At 40.3% G+C, this 27,876-nt stretch overlaps 1 protein-coding gene across 1 annotated transcript in view; it reads left to right on the top strand.

Annotated features, from left to right (window-relative positions):
• The window catches only part of LOC126175424 (dynein axonemal assembly factor 10), a 192,882-nt gene that overhangs the window by 110,110 nt on the left and 54,896 nt on the right, over window positions 1-27,876 (top strand). The window contains exon 5 of the mRNA XM_049922226.1: window positions 10,106-10,221. Coding sequence (XP_049778183.1) covers window positions 10,106-10,221 — 116 coding nt within the window. The remainder of the gene's footprint in view (window positions 1-10,105; window positions 10,222-27,876) is intronic.

Consider the following 27,876-nt stretch of genomic DNA (forward strand, 5'->3'; position numbering starts at 1 on the left):
GTTTGTATATTGCAGTTGCACTTGATGGAAGATGGCAGAAAAGAGGACATACTTCTCTGAATGGAGTAGTGACTGCCACGAGTGTAGACACTGGTAAATTGTTAGATGTGGAGATAATGTCTAAATATTGCAAATGTTGTAAAGTCAATGAACATAAAGAACACAACTGTGTAGCTAATTTTAGAGGAACAAATGGTGGTATGGAAATTCATGGAGTACAACAAATATTTCATCGCTCTGTAGAAACAAGAGGCTTAAGGTACACCAAAAATTTGGGCGGTGGTGACAGTAGGGCATACAACAATGTGGTGAACTCTAAGCCATATGGAGATGCCATTATTAGCAAAATAGAATGTGTAGGCCATGTTCAAAAATGTTTGGGAACAAAGCTGAGAAAACTAACTGTTGATATGAGAGGAAAAAAATTAGAAGATTGCAAATTGGTGACCGGACAGGGTCGGTTGTCTAAAACTGAAATAGAAAACTTGCAGGTATACTATGGGCAGGCAATTAGAAGAAATAAAGAAAATATGGAGGCAATGAAGAGAGGTGTTTGGGCCATATTCTTCCATATGTCCACTGCTGATGATAAGCCATGTCATGGATTGTGTCCACCAGGAGAAAATTCGTGGTGCAAATACAATAGGGCTCAGGCAACTGGAGAGTTTTATTCTCACCAGCATTCTCTTCCTGCTGCTGTTATTACAGCAATTAAACCTATTTTCAGAGCCTTGGTTCATCCTGACCTAAGGAAATGTCTGCATGGGCAGACACAGAACCCAAATGAATGTTTCAACAGCATAATCTGGAACCGCATTCCTAAAACTGCATTTGTAGGCACGTGTACAGTGAAACTAGGAGTTCATGATGCTGTTATTACATTCAGTTGTGGTAATATTGGAAATTGTTGGGTACTGAAAAAGCTGGGAATTAATCCTGGTGAAAATATGATCACTGGGCTGCAACATTTTGATAAAATGAGGATAGTAAATGCAAACAGGTCTGCATCTAATATGGCCAAGAAAGCAAGACAAACATCCAGGAAGGTGAAAAAGAAGCTGGAAGACCTACCAGAGGCCAAAGAAAGGCCATCATATGCAGCAGGACAGTTTTGATTAACTGTAAGTAACAAATTTCAAAAGTTTTTCTTTAAAGTCAATTTCCCGCAAACTAAAATTTTCAATACGTATGCCCCATTATATCAGAAACTATCATAGATAAATGAATGACATTTTCAGAGATTCTAAATAACATAAAAAGCCACTTCTGGTACTACATTCATTAATATTCCCCCATTAGGAAGTTCACAAAAATATTTTCTGCAGAAAAAACTTAATTTTTGGTTAATAAATTAAAAAAAGTATTTCTTAAAAACTATAAAATGGATAAAGTAGATTTTAGTACAGTTGACTCTATTAGTATCATGTAACATACAGTAAAAATATTAAGGTCCTGCATCAAATAGTGTTTTCAGAAATGGGTCAAATACTTGCCTTAATTAACATGGGTTAGATAGGCAGGGTGTGGTCCCTTTAAGCTGATAACTAATTGAACAACACCATAGCAGCTCAGTTCTCAAAGTGTTAAACAGCTTGATACACTTAAGAGCCAAAGAAACTTTTACATCTGCCTAATATCATGTAGATCCCCACGAGCATTCAGAAGTGCCGCAGTATGACATGGCTTGGACTCAACTAATGCCTGAAGTAGTGCTGGAGGGAACTGACACCATGAATCTTGCAAGGGTGTCCATAAATCTGCAAGATTATGAGGGGGTGGAGATCTCTTCTGAACAGCACATTGCAAACATCCCAGTTATGCTCAATAATGTTCATGTCTGGGGAGTTTGGTGGCGAGCTGAAGTGTTTAAACTCAAAAAATTGTTCCTGGAGCCACTCTGTGGCAATTCTGAACTTGTGGGGTGTTGCATTGCCCTTCTGGAATTTCCCAAGTCTGTTGGAATGCACAATAGACATTAATGGATGCAGATGATCAGACAGGATGCTTACGTATGTGTCACCTGTCAGAGTTGTATCTAGATGTATCGAGTCCCATATCACTCCAACTGCACACACCTCACACCATTACTGCAGAGTGCATGGATTCATGAAGTTGTCTCCATACCCATACGTATCCATCTGCTCGATACAATTTGAATCGAGACTCGTTTGATCAGGCTACGTGTTTCCAGTCATCAACAGTCCAATGTCAGTGTTTACGAGCCCAGGTGAGGCTTAAAGCTTTGTGTTGTGCAGTCATCAAGAGTACACTAGTGGGCCTTCAGCTCCATAACCCCATATCAGCAATGTTTCATTTAATGGTTCTCGTGATGATACTTGTTGAAGGCTCAGCATTGAAATCTGCAGCAATTTTCAGAAGAATTTCACTTCTGTCACATTGAACGATTTTCTTCAGTCATCATTGGCCCTGTTCTTGCAGGATCTTTTTCCAGCCATGGCAGTGTTGGAGATTTGATGTTTTACCTGGTTACTGATATTCATGGTACACTTGTGAAATGGTTGTACTTCATCGCTACCTCAGAGATGCTGTGTCCCATCACTCGTGCGCCGACTATAACACCACATTAAAACTCACTTTAATATTGATAAACTGCCGTTGTAGCGGCAGTAACCAATCTAACAAATGTGCCAGACACTTGTTGTCTTATATAGGCGTTGCTGACCGCAGTGCCATATTATGCCTATTTACATATCTCTGTATTTGAATACATATGCATATACCACTTTCTTTGGTGCTGCAGTGTAAATAGTCGTTGATTAAGGAGTCTGTTTAGGATTGTTTAAACTTGTAGTTAAAACACACAGATTTACTATTATGACCATGACTGTATATCAGTAACAACTGCTTTATGTAACTATGTTGCTGTCTTGTGGTTTTGACAAAATTCAAGTGGTATTTTGGGTGCATAATGTGTGGAGAGAAGATCACAAAGATAGAGCCCTGGGTTCAACGTAGGGGCAGAGTGAAAGATCCAAAAGTGACCATGTCAAAAAGAAAGAACACTACCCTTTAGGGGTGGTTACTTGAAACACATGAAAATAGTGTTGAAGGTTCACAAGTTAGTTGCTGTAGCTCAGTTAGTAAAAGCATTGCCCATGCAACACAAGGCTTAGGTTTGAGTTCTAGTCTGGCACACAATTGAAACTGTCACAATTTTCATTATAATTGTTATTATATTGCTGCAATAGTATTATCAAGAGTACAGAGACTGTAATGAGCAGCTAACACTGTGCCAATCTTTACAAAAAATTATTTTCATAAAGAAGCTAAAAACATGAAATTAAAACATATTCTCATTATAAGTAGTTTTTGTATTGACAACACAGATCTCTGCAGCAATCAAAAATTAAGATTATTCCTTTTTTTATTCTATTATAGAGGCCTTACTTAATACCATATCAGCACCACCTCCAACATCCATTTGACATTTATTGCTGGATAAATACCTCCTACAGGTTTTCTGCATATTTTGTTTGCATCTATGTTGATTCTGTATGTTTTATAATGTCATGTACCCATCTCCAATTATGTCATCATCTCAGTCTTTTATTGTCTATATGAATCCAGAAAAGTACCAAAGAATTTACTTAGTCCAACAACCATCATTTTGTGAAGCCACAGGTCCCACCACACTCCATTTCATTTTCACTACAGTCATAATTATGTCTTCCACTTCCCTGATCCACTTGTTTCTCTTTGTGTCCCTCCTTGTAATTTCCAAAATACATCTCACCGTTGTTCACTGAGCAGCCTTCAGTTTTTGAATGGTTTTCACATTAAAAGTCAATGTCTCACTGCCATAAATCAGAATGGATAAGACACATTGATTGTTAACTTTTCTTTGCAGTTGTGTTGGGATCTTAGTTTTAGAAACCCTATTTAGTTTATCAAAAACAGTCCAGGCTATTTTTACATATCTGCTTATACCTTTTGCTCTCTGTCTCATCAGTATCCTTAACTACTGTTAAAACCAAAACAAATTAACTGTTCTATAGCTTCATTGTTAATTTGTACAAATTTTTTGCCAGTTGCATATTATTTTAATCTTGTTGTAACTACTTTCAGTCAACTAAACAATCATTTAGTTGCACAAAACTCTCAGCCACTGTAAAAGTTTTGCAGGACAATATTGTATCAATCCAAAGTGTCATGCTCTGGGAACCATAGGAAAGAAGAAGAAGCCTATATAGTAAATGACAGACAGAAATGGCAAGGGTTGGTTTTTTGGTATATTTTGTCATCTGAAATACAAGGATGATGCTGGAAGGGAAGAAAATACAAACGTCTGGATATAAGAGACAAATTTCAAACCTTGGCACAGTGAACAACAGACTGTAGAAAAAAGAACACTTGTTTGAGTTGGTGTGGAATATAACCTCCCCATATTCATAGTTTTATGAATTTATGTGCTAAAGTGAGATGCACACTACTCTGTTTCCTAACACCTTGAGGTTTTTGGTAATTTTCCACGGTCCCCAACATCTAGTCTAGTACTGTGACCCCCACCCAACCCATTTTTCTGGCATTTGATTCATATAATGACGATCTGTCTTGCCATATTTGTTATGAGCATCTTTCACTCATTTCCTAATCCAATCTGTTCATTAATAGCACGAAGCACCATTTATCAACTGATTGATAACCAAAATTTAACATTTTTGGTGGTACAAAGATCGCTGGCAGGTGGGAAGATGGGTGAAGGCAAAGACTCAATATTGGTAACTTGTAATGAAACATGGTAAGCAAAATTACAGCCATGATTAACACATTTGTGTTTTGCAATCTTACCTCCATTAACACCATAACTTGGTAGAACTGACCTCTCTCTGCAGAAGTTATTGTTGATATGGGCATTTCTTCTTTCCCCTTCATCTAACAACACCCTAACCCCACCCTTTTTCATACAATTTTTTTTTCAAATTTTCACATTTACTCCTGTTCCTTTTCATTTCCCTTAGTATTTTGTTACCTTTCTTCACAATTTTATTTTATCAATAATTGTTTCTTTACCATTTCCTCCCACTTTTATTTTGCTCTGTTGTTGTCCACTCTTGTCTGTGGTTCTGTTTTTCACTGCCACTAACTTGTTGTCACCACTCATTGCATTAATGACCTTGTTGTCATGTAAGTCATCCATGTTTAAGTTTTTGTGTTTTGAAATTCTTTCTTCTAATTGCAATACGACACTGATTTCACTCTCAACCTGCCCAGTTCCAAGTGAATTCCGACAACTTTCCTCCAGTATTTTATGTTGATTCACTGAGTAAAACACCTTGTACATCCGAAGGCTAACATTTGTGTCAGCTACTTCATATGTGCCCATGCATCCTGCTTCTTGATATATTGGTGTCTTTATTTGGTATTTTTCTTTGTTCTTAAATGTGTCTTCTTGGATCTACATCTACATTTACCTACATTCTCTGCAAACCACTGTACAGTGGGTGGCGGAGGGTACCATGTTCCACTACTATTAACGTCCTTTTCTTTTCCACTCTTAAACAGAGAAAGGGAAACAACTGTCTTATGTGTCTCCATATGAGACCTAATTTTTCTTATCTTAGTGGTTCTTACTCAAACTTTAAGTAGGAGGTAGTAGAATGATTCTGCAGTCAACCTCAAATGCTGATTATCTAATTCTCAATAGTGTGTTACAAAAAGAACAACATTTTCAGCCGGCTGCTGCGGCCGAGCAGTTATAGGCACTTCAGTGCTGAAATGCGCTGCTCATACGGTCGCAGGTTCTAATCCTGCCTCGGGCATGGATGTGTGTGATATCCTTAGGTTAGTTAAATTTAAATAGTTCTAAGACAAGGGGACTGATGACATCAAATGTTAAGTCCCATAGTGCTTAGCGCCATTTGAACCATTTTGAACAACATTTTCCCTTCATGGAATCTCATTTGAGTTCACCAAGGATCTACCAGTACTTGCATGTTGATCTAACGTACTGGTAACAAATCTAGCAGGGCAACTCTGAATTGTTTCAATATCTTTCTCAATCTGACCTAGCAGGAATCCTAAACACTTAAACAACACTCAAGAATGGATGGCAGTAGTATTCTATATGTGATCTCCTTTGTAGATGAACCACACTTCTCTAAAATTCTTCTGATAAACTAAAGTCTGCCAGTCACTTTCCCTGCTACTGTCCTCACAAGCTCATTCAATTTCAAATTGCTTTGCAATGTTACACCTGGGTTTTAATGAATGTGACTGTCAAGCAACACACTAGTAGTGCTGCATTCAAGCATTATGGTATTGTTTTTCTACTCATAAGCTCTAATTTGCGTTTTTCCACATTTAAGGCAAGATGCTATTCATCAGGTCAACTAAAAATTTGTCTGAGTCATCTTGAATCTTTCTACAGTCACTCAGTGACAACACTTTTCTGTACACCAAAGCATCAGCAGCAGCCACAGGCTGATGCTCACCTTGTCCATCATATAATTTACGTATGTTAAGAATAAGAGTGGTCCCATCTCACTTCCATGAGGTGCTTCTGATGATACCCTCGTCACTGATGAACACTCACCACCAAGGACAACATACTGGGTTCTATTACTGAAGAAGGCTTTGAATCACTCACATATTCTATACACTCATACCTTCTTCGACAGTGTGCAGTGGGGCACCATGTCAAATGCTTTCTGGATAATCTAGGACTGTGGATACTGTTGTCCTTCAACCATGGTTTACAAAATATCGTGCAAGAAAAGGACAAGCTGAGTTTTACTCAAGTGATGCTTTCTAAATCTGTTCTGATTTTTTGATAGGAGCTTTTCTGTCTCCAAACTAAAAAATGTTCAACAATTCTGCAGCAAACCAATGTTAAGAATATTGGTTTGTCATTTTATGAGTCAGTTCTTCTACCTTCTTATATAAAGGCATCACTTGTGCCTTTTTCCCCATAGTTTGGTACTTTTATTTTGCAAGAGATTTGTGATAAATGCAAGCTAAGTAAAGGTCCAATGCCCCTGAACCAATGGCCTGTGAAACCAAATTGAGATTCCATCTGGCCTGGTGAATTTGACCTCATTCAGTTGCTTCTCTACGCCAGGTAAGCCTGTTACTATGTCCTCCACATGGGAGTTTGTGCAACAGTCAGCTTTCCTTTTTCTGTCTTCCATTGCCACACAAGACTGGATAGGAATCTTCGACCTGCTTAGTGATTTTACTTTTCTCGAGGCCTCTGCAGTTTTTTTTGCTAAGGTACGATGGTGATAGTTGTTGTATGCTTCACGCATTGATCTTTTTACAAATATATGGATGTCTACCAACTTTTGGCTGTTGTCATCCACGCATTCTTTTTTGAATGAAACTGAGAGTGCAATGGTCTCTGCATCCTCAAAATATTTGCAAATTTTGTTATTAAACCATATTGGGTCTTTCCTGTCCTTAATCCACTTACTCTACACGTTCTTCTCCAGAGCATGGCTTAAAATCCATTTAAAATTTGGCCATAATTCCTCCAAATCCATCATATTGAAAGTAAATGACGTCCATTCATTGTTTAAATGGGATGCTAACAACTAATATCTGCTCTTCCTAGAAAAAATAATCTCATAGCCTTCCTGATGGATTTATTAACTTTAGTAACCATCATTACTATGATGACATTATGGCCATTAATCCCGACTCTATACTGGATACTTTATCAGAAGAAGGACCACATGTGGAAGCAGTTTCATGATTTGTCAAGTCTGATGTAACCTCTACACAAACTTTTATGTGTGCATGCCCACCAACCAACTGTTCACCAGAAAGGATGACCACTGACAGATTGTTTCCAATAGCAGAGTTGACTGCGTGAGGCAGAACATGCCACTCCGCTAAACAGGCTTGACTCCAGTGGCTGCTTCAAAACTAGCATCTCCCCCCCCCCAACTCCCCATACCCCCACCCCTCCCCACTCCAGATAGAATTACATAAATGGAACCTGTTCATACAACACAATCCTCCTAGCCTCATTCATTACTAACCCTCGCCCCATTCTCACCTCCATCCTTGTCCATGTGCCTCCCACTTCCCTTTGAGTAACTTCATTCTCTGTTCCTTCTGTGTCAGGCCCCCCTCCCACTCGCCACATCTCCCACCCACCTTGCTCCCTCCTGATGACCGACAGCTTCATTATTTCATGTGTTATATGCAACTTTTCCTGCCTTCACAAAGACTGCCTCACCAGTTCCTCATTTCTTTCCCATTCACTTGCCACCTCTCCCTCTGAGCTTTCAGCTTCCTTTCCTTCCAACTTTTCCTTCCTCTCTCCCCTCATTCTTCTTTCTCACCCACTTAACTTAATGCACCCTCTCACAACAGTTGGGCTGCAGAAGCGAGGCAAGAAGCCAGCCAGGGTAGTGTAGTCATGCCTGTGTATTTTTCCAGAATGAGATTTTCACTCTGTAGCAGAGTGTGTGCTGATATGAAACTTCCTGGCAGATTAAAACTGTGTGCCCAATCGAGACTCGAACTCGGGACCTTTGCCTTTTGCGGGACAAGTGCTCTACCAACTGAGCTACCCAAGCACGACTCACGCCCGTCCTCACAGCTTTACTTCTGCTAGTACCTCGCCTCCTACCTTCCAAACTACTGAAGCTCTCCTGTGAACCTTGCAGAACTAGCACTCCTGAAAGAAAGGATATTGCAGAGACATGGCTTAGCCACAGCCTGGGGGATGTTTCCAGAATGAGATTTTCACTCTGCAGTGGAGCGTGTGCTGATATGAAACTTCCTGGCAGATTAAAACTGTGTGCCAGACCGAGACTCTCACTTAGGACCTTTGTGTTTCGTGGGCAATTGCTCTACCAACTGAGCTACCCAACCATGACTCACACCCCATCCTGACAGCTTTACTTCTGCCAGTACCTCGCCTCCTACCTTCCAAACTTTACAGAAGCTCTCCTGCAAAATTTGCAGAACTAGCAATCCTGAAAGAAAGGATATTGCGGAGACATGGCTTAGCCACAGGCTGGGGGATGTTTCCAGAATGAAATTTTCACTCTGAACCGGAGTGTGTGCTGATATGAAACTTCCTGGCAGATTAAAACTGTATGTCGGACTGAGACTCAAACTTGGGACTTTGCCTTTCGCAGGCAAGTGCTCTACCAACTGAGCTACCCAAGCACGACTCACTCCCAGTCCTCACAGCTTTACTTCCACCCTGTCCTCACAGCTTTACTTCCGCCAGTACCTCGCCTCCTACCTTCCAAACTTTACAGAAGCTCTCCTGTGAGGTACTGGCAGAAGTAAAGCTGTGAGGACGGGGTGTGAGTCGTGCTTGGGTAGCTCAGTTGGTAGAGCACTTGCCCGCGAAAGGCAATGGTCCCGAGTTTGAGTCTCGGTCCGGCACACAGTTTTAATCTGCCAGGAAGTTTCATGTGTATTTTTGTTAGTTATGAAGACACACATTGTTTGGAACATTAGAAACACAACTATTAAAGAGCAAGGTGGTGCAGTGGTGAGACACTGGACTTATATTCATAAGGATGTGAACTGAAATCCCATCTTACCGCCCACATTTATATTTTACCTGGTTTTTTAAATCCCATAAGACAAAAGCTAGGATGGTTCTATGAGAAGGACATTGCAATTTTCCTTCCTAATCCTACATCAAATTGAGATTGTGCTCCACCTCGAATGACCTCATTGACAACCGGATGCTAAATCCTAATCGTCATACCCCATTGTTGTCACTATTAAATGATTTGAATGCTTTATTACTTATTGCAAGTTATTAATTGTTCATTCCATTGTTTGCACTACATTTGTTTCTCTTGTATTTATATTTAATTGATGTGTTTCTTTCCTTTCCTTTGACGTCTCTCTACATGTCTATGTTTGCTTCAGAAGAATGCATTTTCTGAGGCATAGAGTCTTTGTCAGCCAGCTTCTATAGCTGTTATTCTGCCATATGTGCATACAGTTGGGTTTAGCTAAACAGTCATTGGTTTTCTATAACATTTCATTTTGAATTTACTCCAAAGTCCCACTGTATACTTAATAGATACACCTCAGTATTGAGTATATATTATTAAATTATTGTTTTTTGGCATCAAAGTTGTAAACCTTGTTATGTACAATTTTTCAGGCAATTCATACAACTCAGAGGAAAGAATGGTATGTGCTGGTTATGATAATGGTGACATTAAGCTGTTCGACCTAAAAACAATGGAACTTAGATGGGAAACAAATGTGAAAAATGGTGTAAGTATATATTGCAAAAAGGGCGGAAATACAAAGTAAAATCCACTAATTGCCATGATAAAGAAAATGTATTTTTTTCTGTTCTTTTACATATGATTTTGCAAGTATTTTTACAGTATCTTTTGTCACAAGAAATTATTTTATGACTACCTAAAGTTTTCTCTTTTGTTGCATACCGGAGACTAGTGATACACTTATTATGACAGACACTTAACTACATTAATCTCTTTTACAAATGGAAAAATGTGAAAGACTCAAAAACTGTGAGTAATGAACAGCTAAGAAGAAACAAGGTCAAATTACTCACACAAGTTTTATGTTTATTACAGCTTTTAATAGTTAACTGAAACATGTGAGAATGGTGGAAGGGGAAGGGGAGGAATTATGCAGTAGGGAGCACTTATCACCACTCAAAAAACTTCAGGTACTGAAAATGGGCAATCCATCTGTCACATCTGGCTAACCGTTATTATTGCCTGGGAGTTCAATAAGAGTGTAACTCAAAACAGTTTAATGTAATATATAAGGTATGTCTAATTAAAAAGGAGACCTTTGTTGTAGCAGCGTTGTATGTAATCCCAGGGGTGAATGTGTTTGCCGACAGATGGCGTAGTGGTATTCCCAGTTGCACAAACAGAGTTAACAGCTTCACAGTAATTTTCTCTTTTCTGGAGATTCATTTCCAATCCAATGTTCCTTGCATGATGGATTCCTCCTAATCAGCATGAAGAGCAGTTATCCAATTTCTTTGTGCATATGTGAAACATGCTTCACAAAATTATTGGAAGATGAAAGAAGTGTGGGAAAGCAGTGTCTCATATGGTGCACAATATTCTGGTGGTGTTAGCATTATGAAGCAGGACAGTATACAACCAGAAAATACCACAACCTAAGGAGGCACATGGTGTTACCACCAGTGCTTTAATGATTTCAGCTGTGGAGGAGCTCATATTAACAAATCATTGGATCGCAACATGTGACATTGCTATTGAACTTTTAATAAGCACAGGAACTGTGCGTCACATAAACCACGAGAAACCAGATGTCAGTTATAAGAGGCGAGGTGCATGTAAGGGAAGCAGTGGCTGGGAAGGGAGTGAGACAGGATTGTAGCCTATCCCCAAAGTCATTCAATCTGTATATTGAGCAAGCTATAAAGGAAACAAAAGAAAAATTCGGAGTTGGAATTAAAATCCATGGAGAAGAAATAAAAACTTTGAGGTTTGCCGATGACATTGTAATTCTGTCAGAGACAGCGAAGGACCTGGAAGAGCAGCTGAACGGAATGGAGGGTGTCTTGAAAGGAGATATAAGATGAACATCAACAAAAGCAAAACAAGGATAGTGGAATGTAGTCTAATTAAATCGGGTGATGCTGTGGGGATTAGATAGGAAATGAGACGCTTAAAGTAGTAAACGAGTTTTGCTATTTGGGGAGCAAAATAATTGACGATGGTCGAAGTAGAGAGGATGTAAAATGTAGACTGGCAATGGCAAGGAAATTGTTTCTGAAGAAGAGAAATTTTTTAACATTGAGTATAGATTTAAATGTCAGGAAGTCGTTTCTGAAAGTATTTGTATGGAGTGTAGCCATGTATGGAAGTGAAACATGGATGATAAATAGTTTAGGCAAGAAGAGAATAGAAGCTTTCGAAATGTGGTGCTACAGAAGAATGCTGAAGATTAGATGGGTAGATCACATAACTAATGAGGAGGTATTGAATAAGATTGGGGAGAAGAGGAGTTTGTGGCACAATGTGACTAGAAGAAGGGATCGGTTGGTAGGACACATTTTGAGGCATCAAGGGATCACCAGTTTAGTATTTGAGGGCAGCGTGGAGAGTAAAAATCGTATAGGGAGACCAAGAGATGACTACAGTAAACAGATTCAGAAGGATGTAGGTTGCAGTAGGTACTGGGAGATGAAGAACCTTGCACAGGATAGAGTAGCATGGAGAGCTGCATCAAACCAGTCTCTGGACTGAAGACCACAACAACAACAGTTGACAAGTGAGAGCATGGCAGTACATTGTATCAATTAAATCTGTTGCAGGTGTTTGCCATATGACCTGGCACTAGCAGATGTATCTTTCCACACCGTACATAGTGACTTTGCCAGATGTGTACATCATTAATAGAATGATCCATTCATATGTCTTGTAGCATTACAAGACTTGGTACTGTTCTTGCTGTTCCATTCACATCTGTTACACAAAAAATCCTCTGTTTGTAGAATGCCCTGTCCAAGTGTTGTGCATCACAGTAGTTTTCAGAGTATGTTTCATGGGATGTAGAGAATAGGTTACAGAATTTTGAAAGCAGCTATTCGCTTGATACGTAATACATTTCTGGTAGGGAATGTCATAGGAATCTGTCTGGCAATGGAAAATCCATTGTGAAAATCCTAAATTGCTACTTAATGTATAGTGGAAATGTTGTGTCACAGACATGCAAACAAAAAGACTGCTAAACAAATAAGCTTTTGGCCAAAAGGCCTTCTTCTGAAGGGTGGGGCAGCTAGATGCAGAAAGGAATTACAATGTGGCGTGGGGTGGGAGGGAGGTGGAGGAGATTGGAAAAGGAGAAAAGTGTTAAGACTGTGGGTGCCAGGCTTGAAGCTTTGTTAGTCACTGTTCTTCACCAATCTATCCCCTAGCCTGTTTCCACTCCAGCACTACCAAGCTTTCTATTTCACCAACACACCCACGGTCTTTATACTTCTCTCTTTTTCCACTCCCTTCCCCCCCCCCCACCCCCCCACCCCCGCCCCACGTTTTTCTTCACGCCTGCCCTCTCCCCACCATGTCCCTGCATACTCCCACAAGCAGCACTTTACTGACCCCCAATGGTACCCTGTTATCCCGCCCCCTCCCCACCCCTTTCGCTTCCCGAGCACGGGGTCCCGGGTTCGATTCCCGGCGGGGTCAGGGATTTTCACCTGCCTCGAGATGACTGGGTGTTTGTGTTGTCCTCATCATTTCATCATCATCCAGGAAAGTGGCGAAATTGGACTGAGCAATGATTGGGTAATTGTATGGGCGCTGATAACCACGCCGTTGAGCGCCCCACAAACCAAACATCATCATCATCCCCTCCCCACCCCACTCTCCTCTTTACCCCCATCACACAGGCTGCATCTCCCATCATTCTCAGTTGCTTGCAGTCTGGCCTCAGTGGCCAGAGACAGTCGTCATGTGTGAGAGTTGTGTTTGCTTGAGTGTGTGTGTGTGTGTGTGTGTGTGTGTGTGTGTGTGAGTGATCATGCATATAGAGTAGACCCAACACATAAGATATAAGCATTTTTCTGGAATTTTTCAATATATTTAGTCATTCCCACTTGTCAAAGATCCGAGACAGAGTTGCTATGCTCAGTGACCAATCAGCACAAGTGCCTGCCCGCTATTCATTATTAAGAATATACAACACCTCAGTAACTTTCAAATGAATGACACTGTTACGTTTGTCTTTCCCACTACGTAATTAATATAGTGATTCCTTTACATATATACTGAGTGGCCACACCAATCAATATAGACAATACCCTGAGAATTTAGGAAATTGTGTTGTGAAAAATATGGAAATTTCACGTGAAGGTTTTCCTAAAGGACTAACTCAACAACAGTGTCAGACAACTTCATTCACCTTTTGGTAACTGGTCATCTTCAGGACAGACTCTTTACTAGTAGGTGTTGCTTGAGACTTTCCTGATGGACAAATCGTAAATATGGTTCTAAGGTGAGACATCTAATGTTGTTGAGAAATTTCCACAATATTTAATCAGCACAACTGACTGACATCTTCAGCTGTGGCAAATGCACTGCTGAGGCTGTGACCAGAGCCTCCAATTTCTGCCAGTCTGAGAAGAAACTGCACAGGTGTGAATGCATGTAATTTGGTGACCATTAGCATGGATATCCTGATCAGTAGCAAGAGAGGCAGCTACACCACCTGTCATTTGGTGTACTAACAGCTTCGATGCATGTGCAGAGGCTGTCATTCTTACTGTGCGCTGCTATTGCCCACCTCAGTTTCCTCTGTTGGGAGTCACCTTCTGCTGTGTGTGTCCTCACTAGCATGTGCCCATCCTTGCCATTGTCATCTGAATATCTATGTCACCACTGCAGTGTCAGCCCTTATGTGACCAACAGTTCCTCTTTGTGTACACTGTGATTTTAACATGGCCAGCACTGGATCCCCTGCTGTGCTAAGTTCATGTCCCACGTTCCTGTTCAGCAGGTTAGTTGAGCTGCAAATCTCCACTGCTTCTATAATAATGTAGTTTCAGTATGAACACATCAATGACAATATTTGGTGTTTTTGTGTTCCATGCTGTCTCCTGTTCTGAGACAATGCTTTGCCACTGCAGTTTTCTCTGGCTGGTCCAGATGTGTGTGTCATCCATGTTTGACGTATCTGTCCTCCATAATATAACAGATTTGCCCAATGTATGATTTCCTGCAGCGACATGGAATCTTATAGACACCAAGCCTTTTTAGATGAAGATCATCTTTCACTGAGCTGTAGTTTCATTGGCAAATGATGCATTTAACTTTTTAGTATTAGTCTGCAGGATTTTACCGTGGTCATCCTTCCTTCAGTGATGTATTTTATGAAGGTTGGTCAAAATTAGTTTCTCCCAAAAGACAAAATTGCTGTGCACAGTGTGACTGAAAAGGATGTACATGGTGAGTCCACCATGAGATATAGATGCCCCCAGGCATATCAAAGACTTCAGTACCTTGAATTTTGCTTGAAAATTTAACTGTGAAAAAGATCTGTTCCTAACAGATTTTGCACAGTTCGACTGAAGCTCAGAAACATGAGGCTCGATGTTAACTGGTGTAACAAAATGCTTCTTGTGAGCTCTTTTGTGTGCCACATCACATGCACTCTGGAAAACTGAAGTTTCTCAACATTAGACTGAATAGTTTGAAGCTTTGCTTCAACAGTGGGTAGAGGTGAAACTTTTCAAAAGTACAAAGATGTGTTCCCGTGAACTTTCATCTTACCGATACAAAAATAAGAATCAGATCTGCCATTGTTTGAAGATTGCAAAAACAACACAGTGCTCTAACCACATTATGCACTTGGATGAAATTATCTTTCATCACTGAGAAGTTCATTCTCTCTCTCTCTCTCTCTCTCTCTCTTTCTTTCTTGCTTTCTTTTCTTTTCCTTAGTTTTATCAGTGCAGAAGTTTATGATGCCTGTCACTCATTAACAGTGCTAACTTTTTTGGTAGGAACTTCCACAACAGGCAGTCTGTAATTTAACTACATTCTCATCACAAATGAAAAGTTTTGTAACTCCACTGAGTCACTTCTTGACAAATACAAGCATCTGCACATATTGACACTCATGAGGGCAGCAATTTCTTTGAAGATAATGATTATAAATGCCAACGAAAAAAATTTTTTTGATAACGTTTTTTACTTGATAGCAGATCTTTGTAGATTTCTATGAGCTGAATCCAATTCTAGCCTTAGTTTTTTTGTATCACTCATAGTTTTTGAGCAATATGCTTTTTATTATGTAGTATAATATAAATGGGGAAATTAATGAAATGCTTTGTTGTTTGTTAATCTACTTAAAACAATGATACGTGTTAATAGAGGTTTCACTTGTCAACTGGAATTGGTTTATATTTTCTTTCTCTTTTTTCTTTGAAGCTTCTTGCGTAGCTTTTTCTATGATGAGTTGCTTGCTGAACTTCTCAGTGAAGTGAACCCATCATGTTTGTGTTCCAGTGGCCTTGGTAGCGTTTTTCCATCACTTTAATGTCCTGGTGAAAATGCTCTCCCTGCTCCTCACTAACATCTCCCATATTTCTGGGAAGTAATCAAGGTGACTGTTCAAAAAGTGAACGTTCAGGCTCATTAAACATTCTAAAGTTTTAAATTTCTTTAACCTCGTAGCAGTAATAGAAACATATTCTGGGTCTTTCTCATGTCCTGAGAACTTTGTAACGACTTGCTTGAATTATACCCATGCTTCTTTCTCAATTAAGGTCATTGTGGATTCAAAGTTAACAGCAAACATCAATTTTTTAATGTCACGGTCCATCTTTAGGCAAAGCCTATACAAACTGTTTAAATAGGCCTAACTTTATATGTAGAGTCCGTAATGTTTCTTTGGTATTTTTTAATCACAAATTCACCACAAACATAACAAAAACTGTCAGCAGAGTTTTTTCAACCACTGTTAGACATTGTACTGAGAACATGTACAGGAAATGGAAAAGTGAAGTTAGGTTGACAGTAAACAAAACACCATCTGTTAACACAAAAATAGAATTGACCTTTTTTGACAGCAAATGATTTTCAGCAGTGCTACCAATGTCATCTGCATTCATTATACCTCATTTTTAAATTAATTTAACTGTATAAAAGCTGTTAAATTCTTTAAAAATCTCTTAATTTAATAAATTTAACTGTAAAATATGAAGAAATGCTGGATGATACAGTTTTTTGAGTATCAGATTTGGATTTCCCACCCTAAAAAACATAAGAATAAGATATTTTCAGCAAAAAAGTTTCTCCATCATTAAAAGCAAATGTACAGGACAGGATGTGTTCGCTGCAGTGGAGCCTGAGCATATACATGCAGTACAGTGTTTGACAAAGTTTGTCGTGAAACATATTAGTGTGATATTCCATGCAGTATGTCAACATGTATGCAAGATATCATTTGAGTGTTTACAATTAGGGGCGGGCAGTTGGACAGCTCAAAGACAAAGTGTCCTTACTGTAGCCACAGTACTTGGTGTGTCCAAAAGTGTCATCTTGGATTAAGCAAGGCTGCTGTAGGTGAAAATGCTATGCGAAAGTATGCTGCTGCTCTTAAATGGCACACCACATTGCAAGAGGTTTGATATGAAGCACTAGTGGTGCAAAGGAATTACATCTCACTGCTAGACAGATTTCTGTAGACCTTGCATCTTCCAGTGCTATATATGTCTCTGCCAGAATCATTTCATGGCAATCAAATCAGGCCAGTTTGTATGTCCAGAAACATGTTAGATGCATCACACTTCAACAATGTCATCGTCGGGAAAGAGTTCGTTGGTGTAGGTGTCTTGGTGAAAATTGATTTATTGAATGTCGAAGTAACCATGTTCTTAAGAAAAGTGTTGCAATAATTGATAGGGATCAGCAACAGCAGTCCAGAGTGATGTCCTCTGATGAATCACATTTCTTTGTGTGGCAAGTGATTCTGGCCACTAGTTAGTGTAGAGAGAGAGAGAGAGAGAGAGAGAGAAGAATACATTGCATATCATGGAATTTTGATGAACAACATCGGTATGGCCTAGGCATTATGGTGGTGACTGACACTACGGACTACGGCCAAAAATCACAGCATATCTTTGCATGAGACACTTTTACAGTACATTGGTATTGCAGGGAAATTATTCTGGATCATGTCCTTTCTATTTAGAGGTGCGGTAGGTCCCGACTTTCTGATTATGGACAACAATGCCCACCCACACAGGACTGCTGAGGTGTCACACTCATGAAAAGTGAAAATGTTGAATACATGAAATGGTTTGCGCACTCCCTGGGCCTAAACCATATAGATTACACCTGGGATGCCCTTGGAAGACATGTTTCTCATTAAACACGCCCTTGTTGAACTGTACAAGAACTGAAAACAACCTTGAGAGAGGAATGGGACAATGTTTCCCAAGTACTCCTGAACAGTTTGGTAGCCAGCACGAATAACAGGTGCAAAATGTGCATTATGAACTATTTCCTCCCTTCACTTTCTCTGAGGTAGTGGAAGTCTGAGATGAGTCTGACATGTGTCAAACATGAACGTTGTTTATGTCTGTTATCCTGCTTTCCCATATGATGAAATGTGTATCATTTTTTGTTGTAAGTATACTACTACACCTCTGTTACCTAAGGTAATGTGTTTCATGTTGTCTATCATTTCCTGTGATCATTCCCATCCAACAATGTCCCTGATCCTTAGTAACTGTTAAGCAGTGCAATATTATGGTGTGTACTAGGCCACAGTGCCACACAGGTGTAATGTGGAGACATTACTGGTTGCAGCAAACCGGGGTGTGGTGAGAGAACAAAAAATATGTTGTGACATAAACTCATCAGATATTGCTACTGTACTCGTATTTGACAAATATGGATTTAAGTAAAAGCATACTTTTGTATCTGCATAAGTGTGAAAATGCCACAAAACCATCCTGTCGGCACAAATGTCTTTACTCTAGCCTACAGTGAGTGTTCATCCATAAGCTGGGGAACTGGACACCAGAAGAGGGAAACTAGATGTGCATGTTGTTCCCTGGGGTGGGGGGTCCGAGCACAGCTTAGAGACTGGCACTGAGAAAAGCACAAGATGCGACGAGTACGAATGCTTGAAACAAGCAGCAAGAAAGACCAAGAGCACAGCATGATCCTAAAGCCAGGTCCATGTTAGTCAATCTCAGCGTAAGAACTATCTGGCCCAGCCTATTTCCGCATACAAATAAACATCTTGGTCACTGGTTCTGCCCATGTGATTGTTTTCTGCACTACTGTGCCACAAGTCTCACACCAGCTCATGTGTGTCTGTATGTGTGTCTGCCAGTGGGGATTCTAAATTTCTACCCCTAGAAAAGGCTGTGTAGGGCTGAAAAGGCTTAGTTTCTGCTTTGACCTTCATTGCAAAACTGAAGAGGGTCGGAGATTCTGTTGCAGTGGGTCTGTCACCAAAGTAGACGGCAGAGAATTGATTGACTATGGTCAAATGGCAGAAAGTTGTGGAGTCAAGCATAATGGTTGGTCTGCCTCCATTGGTAGAGATGAGGGTTCATCTGCAGACAAATGGGAAAGGAGAGTGCAGATTCCAAGTCCAAGGACTCAGCATTGGGTGTACTGGGAAAGATTGCTGCTGGCTTACTATTCTGCAGACGAAAGTAATGTGGCAGAGAACTCAGTGGGGATGCCAGTGATTTTCACACTGCTGCAGTTGGGAGCCTCGCACCAGGAAAATGTTTGGCTGGCATGGAGACAACAGTGTTGGAGGTCCATTTGGGTCACAGGTGCAACTGATTTGAATAATGGGTTAGCTGCTTCCAACTGACATCCATCACAAACAAATGCAAACCTTTCTGGGCCACACCTGGCAGTCTGCTTGGCTGCCAAAAAGACCAGACCCAAACAGCAGCCGTACAAGGTAAACACAGGATGCCATGACATTCCAGGCCATGCAACTCAAGGTTCCCATGCAAATGTTCTGCAGGCCTGCATACATTGACTGGCATCACCTGGTACATGACTAGAAAGTTGGACTGTGCATTGTCATGGGATGAGATAGACTGGGACTTCTTCATTTGGGTCTTGAAAGTTTGCATGGATCGCTCCGCCTCTGTGTTAGGAGATGGTCTAACGTTTCCAACGTAAAGTGTGAGTGTGAATCTGGGTTATTTAGGGTTATTCCCCCAAACCAACTTCCACTTCTTTACGAGGTGACTGACTTAGAATTTGCAGCTACTCTTCTTTACTAGATAGCCAGCTGCTGGAAACCCTCTTGACTTCTTCTCCATTGAATAACACTAGGTACAGGAATTTTTAGACTCTCTACTTATGAAATAAGTAGACATACAAACTTTGATTTTCATCAATTAATGATGTATTTGACTTTCATACACAATAAAACTCTCACTTTCAACATAAACATATAACTTCCAGTAAGTCCCTCGTACTGCCGAACATCAGAAGCAGATTAAATTACAGTCAACAGAAAGTTGGCTTTGATACCATAACTTTTCTTAACATAAATCAGAAAATAAGTCTTGCCTATAGCAAGGTTACGTCAAGAGTTTTCAAGAGTTATTTTTCAACTGTCTTTGTTTTAATAACAATAGTCAGTGTCCCAATAAGCACAGAGCTCCATATAAACTCCATGGTTCTTCCTTACACACTCACTAAAACATGTATGGATTGCCCGACAGGTACTTGTCGGCGCCATTCGTCCACCGCGTCTACTTTCTTCTCGAAGCTGATTTTAAACCTGCACACAAAAACATGTGACATGCAGTAAGTAGGATTCTACCATCCCACACTCATATCCAGAATATCGTGTGTTAGAGACAGTAGAAGGCTGAGTGGTCCTAGAATTTACCCAGAAATTTTCAAATGACTTCAATGGGTGAAACAGGCATTGGTCAGATACTGAATGCCATTTCAAATTCAAAAATCTTCAACTTTCTGTGACATAAATTGCTGATGGTTATCAGATACGATAGTCTGGAGGCAGAGGGGGAGGGGGCAAGACCGCAGTAACAAAAATGACTGACAACATGTGAGTAGTTGCTGTTGACATTGTGGAGGATGTTTTGACTACATGCAGGGAACTGGACAATATATACACCATAAACAACTGCATGCTTCCCTAAAAAAGGTTTGTGAAGTCAATGTGCACCCTGTCTCAAAGGTTCTCCAAGACTGCCAAAGAGGAAAGCTGATGTGGCAGCATAGGCTGGTTCTGTGCATGCCTTGCAAGCCACACAAGATGTTCACTGTCTCAGTGCCAGAGCCTTCGGGACATACCCAAGTGTGATGCATGTAGCAGCTGGAATATGTGAGGACACAATGGCAGAGAGATGATTGCTCAATAGCTTTGCTCCTGTGTGGCAAATATGAAGACCCCTAGGCAACTTTAAATCAATCTTGAAGAAAGAAAAACGTGCTGTGTCAGATGTGATCCTGAAGGAGCATGCTTGTGCTGTCCCATCTGGATGGCTGAAATGATTTTCTGTCAAAGGAAAAGCCAGCAATGTGTGCTGCAAGGTATTGTTCAATGTGAAAAATAGATTCCCCTGTTGATCAAACTCCAGATCAGGTACCACTGGCAACAGCGATTATGAATCTGCACTATTGTGCCGAGCAGTGGACGAGTAATGAATGTCTTAACAGTAATTACTGAGAAAGGATGCCCATCTCTGAATCAGCAGTCCTATGTGGTAGCTTAGAACAAGGGTCAAATAATAAAATCAGTTACTTGTGGTTGGTGATAAGTAGGAACTTTGCCCCATACAAAAAACAAGGAACTTTTTAATGCCAAAAGTGATAATGCCTCTTTTTCCTCCTCTGAATAGTTACTTCATGCTGCTGAGAGCATATTTGATGCGTAAGCAATGGGCGATTTGGTGCCACTCGTGTTCTGATGTGACAGAACCACACCAGTGCCACACAAGGATGCTTCGGTGGACACAGTTAACAGGTTACCCAGCATAAAGGAAGCCAAATGGAGATTGGTGCACAAATGCTGCAAGAGGGGTGAAAATCTCATTGACAGTCAACAGACCACACCAATTTGATGCCTTTTTGTTGGTGTGCCTAGCTTGAGGAATAAACTTAACGAAACAAGAAATCTTGCCCACCGAAACCTGGAGCTCCTACAGGTTGATCTTGGCTTTGATGTACTTGTCCACACCATGTGTGTGTGTGGAGGGGGGGGAGGACATTTTTCCAAAAAAGGTCATTCTCCAGCAGGTGATGAAAAATTGCCAGCGGATTTTGTAAGTGCCCCTCTTGCGTGGAACCAATGATCCAGATGTCATCAAGATAGCTGACACAACAGGAAATGCCCTTAATCAAATGCTCCTAATATCTTTAATAAATTCCTGGGGCAGATGAAAGTCCAAAGGGCAAGAGGTTAAAGCATCCAATTGCAACTGCAGGTGTAGGACCGAAAGTTGGCACAGGCAAAATACTGGCCCCCCTTGACAGTTTTGTCAACAACTACTCCGGACATGGAATAGAATATGAGTGCATGACACATTGCATGTTGACTGTCTCTTTCAAATAACGCAAAAGCATGTGGTGTCATTTGGCTTCTGTTTCGCCACCAAAGAAGTGGTCCACTGATTAGATAAAACAGGAGAGATAATGCCAGTTTAATTCCAAGCCTGCAATTTGGCCTTGACCATGTCATGTGTGGCAAAGGGAATGTGGTGCAGATTAAAAAATTTAGGTATTGCTGAGGGTTTAAAGGGGACATGGGCATCAAAATTGTCTATCCAACCAAAGATATTCTCAAACGGCAGGTCTTACGACCTTAGGAAAGAGTCCAGATCTTGAAATGGGTCCAACTGGGGCACTGATTAGTTTTTGTTAATGATCTGGAATCCAAAAACAGAAGAGGCATCTAGCCCAAAAATATTTTGCACCAACAGTGAATTTACCATTAACAAGGCAAGTTGCCATTCCACTATTGTATAAAGTGATGATACAGAGAATTGCCCCTATAGTGGGATACACTATCTACTATAAGATAACATTGAATGTAGCCGTCATTCAACATAATGCAGCCCAAGAGAATGGGTGTGTTTTAAGTTAATTAGGCTGACTGGTGGCCAAGACTTCCAGCATAAGAGGTCACCCTCATTTAGCCAACATCCGTGTCAAAGAGAACAGACAAGCAGACAGAGGTTCAGGGCACTCTCTTACTCTTAGGGTGGGAAACTGCCCCTAAGGAGGGAAGAATCAGCAATAATCAATGTTGTGAGGATGCAGAAGGTAATGGAAACTACTGCACAGGACATGCAGCCTATAATTGAAAAATTGTCATGATGAGCTCTGCATTGTCAAAAATTTTTGGAATAGTCCTCCTCTCAGATATCTGGGAGAGAAATGTCAAGGGGGAGGGAACATGATTGAATAACCAGTGAATGGATAGTGTTCTATGAGTCAGGACGTGGAATGTTAGAAGTTTGAACATGGTAGGGAAGCTAGAAAATCTGAAAAGGGAAATGCAAAGACTCAGTCTAGATACAGCGGGGGTCAGTGAAGTGAAATGGAAAGAAGACAAGGATTTCTGGTCAGATGACTATAGGGTAATATCAACAGCACCTGAAAATGATATGATGGAAGTAGGGTTTGTTACGAATAAAAAGGTAGGGCAGAGAGTGAGTTACTGTGAACAGTTCAGTGATGGGATTGTTCTTGTAAGAAACTTCAGGAAACCAATACTGACAATGATAGTTCAGGTATACATGCCACATTGCGACCTGAAGATGAAGTGATAAAGAAAATATATGAGGGTACTGAACAGGTAATTCAGTACGTAAAGAGAGGCGAAAATCTAATAGCCATGAGGGTTTAATTGTGGTTGTAGAGGAAGGAAGAGAATAAAGGGTTATGGGAGAATATGGTCTTGGTACTAGAAATGAGAGAGGAGAGACACTAATTGAGTTCTGCAATAAATTTCAGCTAGTAACAGTGAATACTCCGTTCAAGAGTCACAAGAGAAGGAGGTATACTTGGAAAAAGCTGGCCAATACAGGAAGATTTCAGTTAGATTACAGAATGGTCAAGCAGCAGAGATTCTGAAATCAGATGCTGGATTGTAAGACATACCAAGGAGTGGATACAGGCTCAGACCACAATTTAGTAGTGATGAAGAGTAGGCTGAAATTTAGGAAATTAGTCAGGAGGAATCTATGTGCAAAGTGGAACATGAAAGTACTGAGGAATGACAAGATACCCTTGAAGTGCTCTGAGGTTATGGATACTATGATAAGGAATAGCTCAGTAGGCTGTTCAGTTAAAGAAGAATGAACATCTCTATAAAAGTTTAATCACAGAAGTTGGAAGGAAAATCATAGGTACAAGTAAGGTAGCTGCGAAAGAACAACGGTTAACAGAAAAAATACTTCAGCTGATCGATGAAAGAAGTAAGTACAAAAATGTTCAGGGAAGTTCAGGAATACAGAAATATAAGTCATTAGGAGTGAAATAAGTAGGGAGTGCAGGGAAGGTAAGGCAAAATTGTTGCATGCAAAATGTGATCAACTTGAAAAAGAAATGGTTGTCAGAGGGACTGACTCAGCATACAGAGAAGTCGAAACAACTTTTGGTGAAGTTAAAAGCAAGAGTGGTAGCATTAAGAATGCAGTGGGAATTCCACTGTTAAATGCAGAGAAAGAGCAGATTGGGGAAAGAGTACGTTCAAGGCCTCTGTGAGGGGGAATTCTTGTCTGATGATGAGGTAGAAGAAGAAACAAGAATTGATATAGAAGATACAGTGAATCCAGTATTAGAATCAGAATTTAAAAGAGCTTTGGAAGATAAGATTGAATAAGGCAGATGGGGTAGACTACAGTCCATCAGAATTTCTAAAATAAATGGAGGAATGGCAACAAAATGGCTATTCATTTTAGTGTGTAAAATGTATGAGACTGGCGATACAGCATCAGAGTTTTGGAAAAACACCATCTACACAATTCTGAAGATTCCAAGAGCCAACAAGCATGAGAATTATTGTACGATCAGCCTTATAGCTCGTGGATTCAAGATGCTGGCAAGAGTAATATACATAAGAGTGGAAAAGAAAATTGAGGGTGTGTTAGATGATGATCAGTTTCGTTTTAGGAAAGGTAAAGGCACCAGAGAGGCAATTCCGATCTTCTGGTTGATAATGGAAGAAACAGTAAAGAAAAATCAAGATAAGTTCATAGGATTTACCTGGATAAAGTGTTCGGCAACATCAGATAGTGCACGATATTTAAAACTGAGAATAATAGGGGTCAGCTATAGAGAAAGACAGGTAATATACAATATGTACAAGAGCCAAGAGGGAACAATAAGAGTGAGTGACCAAGAACAAAGTGCTCAGATTAAAAAGATGGAAGACAGGGATGTAACTTTTCCCCCATGTACAATCTGTACATCAAAGAAGCAATGATGGAAATAAGAGAAAGGTTCAAGAGTGGAATTAAACAAGAGTAGAATTAAACAAGAGTGGAATTAAAATTCAAGGTAAAAGGATATCAATGATAAGATTCGCTAATGACATTGCTATCCTCAGTGAAAGTGAAGTAGAATTACAGAACGTGCTGAATGGAACGAACAGTGTAATGAGTAATGAATATGGATTTAAAGTAAATCAGAGAAAGGCAAAAGTAATGAGAAGTAACAGAAATGAGAACAGCGAGAAACTTAACATTAGGATTGGTAATTACAAAGTACATAAAGATAAGAAATTCTGCCACCTAGGCAGCAAATTAACCCATGATGGATGGAGCAAGGAGGACGTAAAAAGCAAAATAACTGGCAAAAAGGGAATTGGCCAGGAGAAGTCTACTAGTATCAAACATAGCCCTTAACTTGAGGAAGAAATTTCTGAGAATGGACAACTGGAGCACAGCATTGTATGCTAATGAAACATGGAGTGTGCAAAAACTGGAGTGGAAGAGAGTCGAAGTATTTGAGATGTAGGGTACAGAAGAATATTGAAAATTAGGAATTGGAATACAGCCAGCAAATACTTGAGGATGTAACCTGCAGATGCTACTCTGGGATGAAAAGGTTGGCACCACTGGAGAGAGATTCATGGTGCCCACATCAAATCAGTCAGAAGACTGAAGAAAGAAAAAAAAAAAAGGAAGAGGAAGAACGCTGACTGTTGCCCTCATATGTACCTGAAACTCAGTCAGTCACCCATCTACAATCAACATTAGCAGAATACACTGGGGTGATGCTTGTGAGGCATCGGAGACAACCCCCAAGTCTAGGAAGAACACTGGGCCATCCTGTGCATACAGATTGTCACAAACTTATACTAAGAGGGCCTGCTTCTCAGCATACCCCATACATGGTATCTACGTACAGGCAGTCCTGTCTAATATGCACCAAACTGCAACTGGGACAAGACCACTGACTTGCCTATTGAACAGAAACAGATGCAGGAGAGCAAAATCAAGAGCTTGAAAAAGTCTAGAGTGGGGATCATGATTTTTTTTTACTTACTTTGACCCACTGAGTTTTCCACAGATGAAGATGGACAGCGCTGTGACATTTACACACTCAAATCATCAATGGAATTATCACATACTGTCTTAGCCAAATGCAAGGTCACTGAGGGTTTTTCACATTGTGTATTGAACTACATAAGTTTACGCAATTCAGCGATATCGGCAACTTCAGATAAAGAAGGGTCAGAGAAGGTCAATGGCTTAGTTTGGACCTAGATCAGTTTCTAATCGGGTGATCATGTCCCTAATTAGCGAGTCTGCATATGAGACAGAACATTTGGGAAACTGAAACCGACACTTTCACAAGAGGCCTCGCATATCAGTGATCATATTCGTATGTGACTGCCTGTAATGCTTGTGGCATTGATTAAACAGCAGTCAGGCTGCCAACACAAGGGTTGAGTCCAAGACACTGCATGACCAGGTGAGAGAGTTCATCAAAGTTAAGTTACTCAGGCTCATCAGATGACTTCAAATTTTGCACCATGTATACAACCCAACACTTCTGGAAAATAACGATCTGCCCTTATCAGCATGAAAGTGCAGCAAGAACTGATGAAGATAGTTTTCCCATCTTTGTTGTAGACTCACTGAAACTAGTGAATGGTGTGGCGAGGGGGGTTGGCAGGGGAGAAGGCATATTGCAGGCCTTGGCCAGCCACCAGCACAGCATCATAGTGGATCAATTCTGAATTCTGCTTGAGCATCTCCTGCATCTGCTCCTGTTGTTGTTGTTGTTGTTGTTGTTGTTGCTTCGGGAAGTACAAATGTTCCTGCCAGCATTGCAAAAATAGTGGGTCCATGGTGGCCACAAATATCCAGAAGAACATCCTTCATTATCACTTTTGTTTCTGCACAGGCATGATAATACTGCGAAACTACCCTTTCAGCACAAGTGTCACTGCTCTAGCCGTTGGTGAGTCCTCGAGCGGCAAGCAAGGGAGCTCAAACCTTGAAAAGGAAATACTTGATGTGCGGGTCAGTCTACTTGGGGCAGAGAGCCCGAACACTGCATTAAGAATGGGATAGAGAAAAGCATAAAATGCAACATATACGAATGGCTGAAACAACTAGTGCATGGAACAAAGAGCACAGTACAGTATGAAAGCCAGGTCCATGTTAGTCAATCTCATCGAAAGAATCTACTGGCTTGACCTATCACCACCAGCAAGTAAATACCTGTGTGTGCAGTTCTGCCCATATGGTGCTCTGCATGTGCCTTCTGTGGCAGCTTCTTTCACTTCTTTGCTACATAATCCATGACAGCTAATCTGCATCCATATGCGTGACTGCTGATGGGAGTATTAAACATACAATTAGGTAAAAGCAGTTCTGGAGTTACAAAGTGTTATAAGTTTTTACAGTAATAAAAATAAATCAATTAAAATGCAAATAATATTAATTTTAAAAAATCATTATTAAGGAAAGAGGTAAGTGACCACATGTGATTCTGAAACACTGTTGCGGTATCTTCAGATAAAGAGTAATAATTTTTATCCAAGTATCACATTTAATGAGCTAACAAAAATACATAAAAATGATAAAATGACTACTGAAAAAAAGTTAAGTGAGCAAAAGTTAAGAGAGGAGCAGGTAATAGGTGATCAATGTTGGTACAGCCATCAGAATATAGCATAGGCAAGTTCTGACTGAATGAACACACCTGCCTGAGGGCCCCTCATACATCGCAATACATCTTATCCAGAAAATGATCATAAAACATTTTGCCAGTCAATCAGAAAGATTAGATAGCTAATGAATACATTACAAACACAGTCAGAGAGTCAAAAAATGGGGTGCAGTGGAACCAAATGAAGCATATATGTAAAGCATCCTTAAATCAGTCACAAACTTTGAACCAGTGAGTGACAGATTATCCATACTGACAGTCAAATGTG

Source organism: Schistocerca cancellata, chromosome 1, assembly GCF_023864275.1.
Source record: "Schistocerca cancellata isolate TAMUIC-IGC-003103 chromosome 1, iqSchCanc2.1, whole genome shotgun sequence".
In the NCBI taxonomy this organism is placed as follows: domain Eukaryota; kingdom Metazoa; phylum Arthropoda; class Insecta; order Orthoptera; family Acrididae; genus Schistocerca; species Schistocerca cancellata.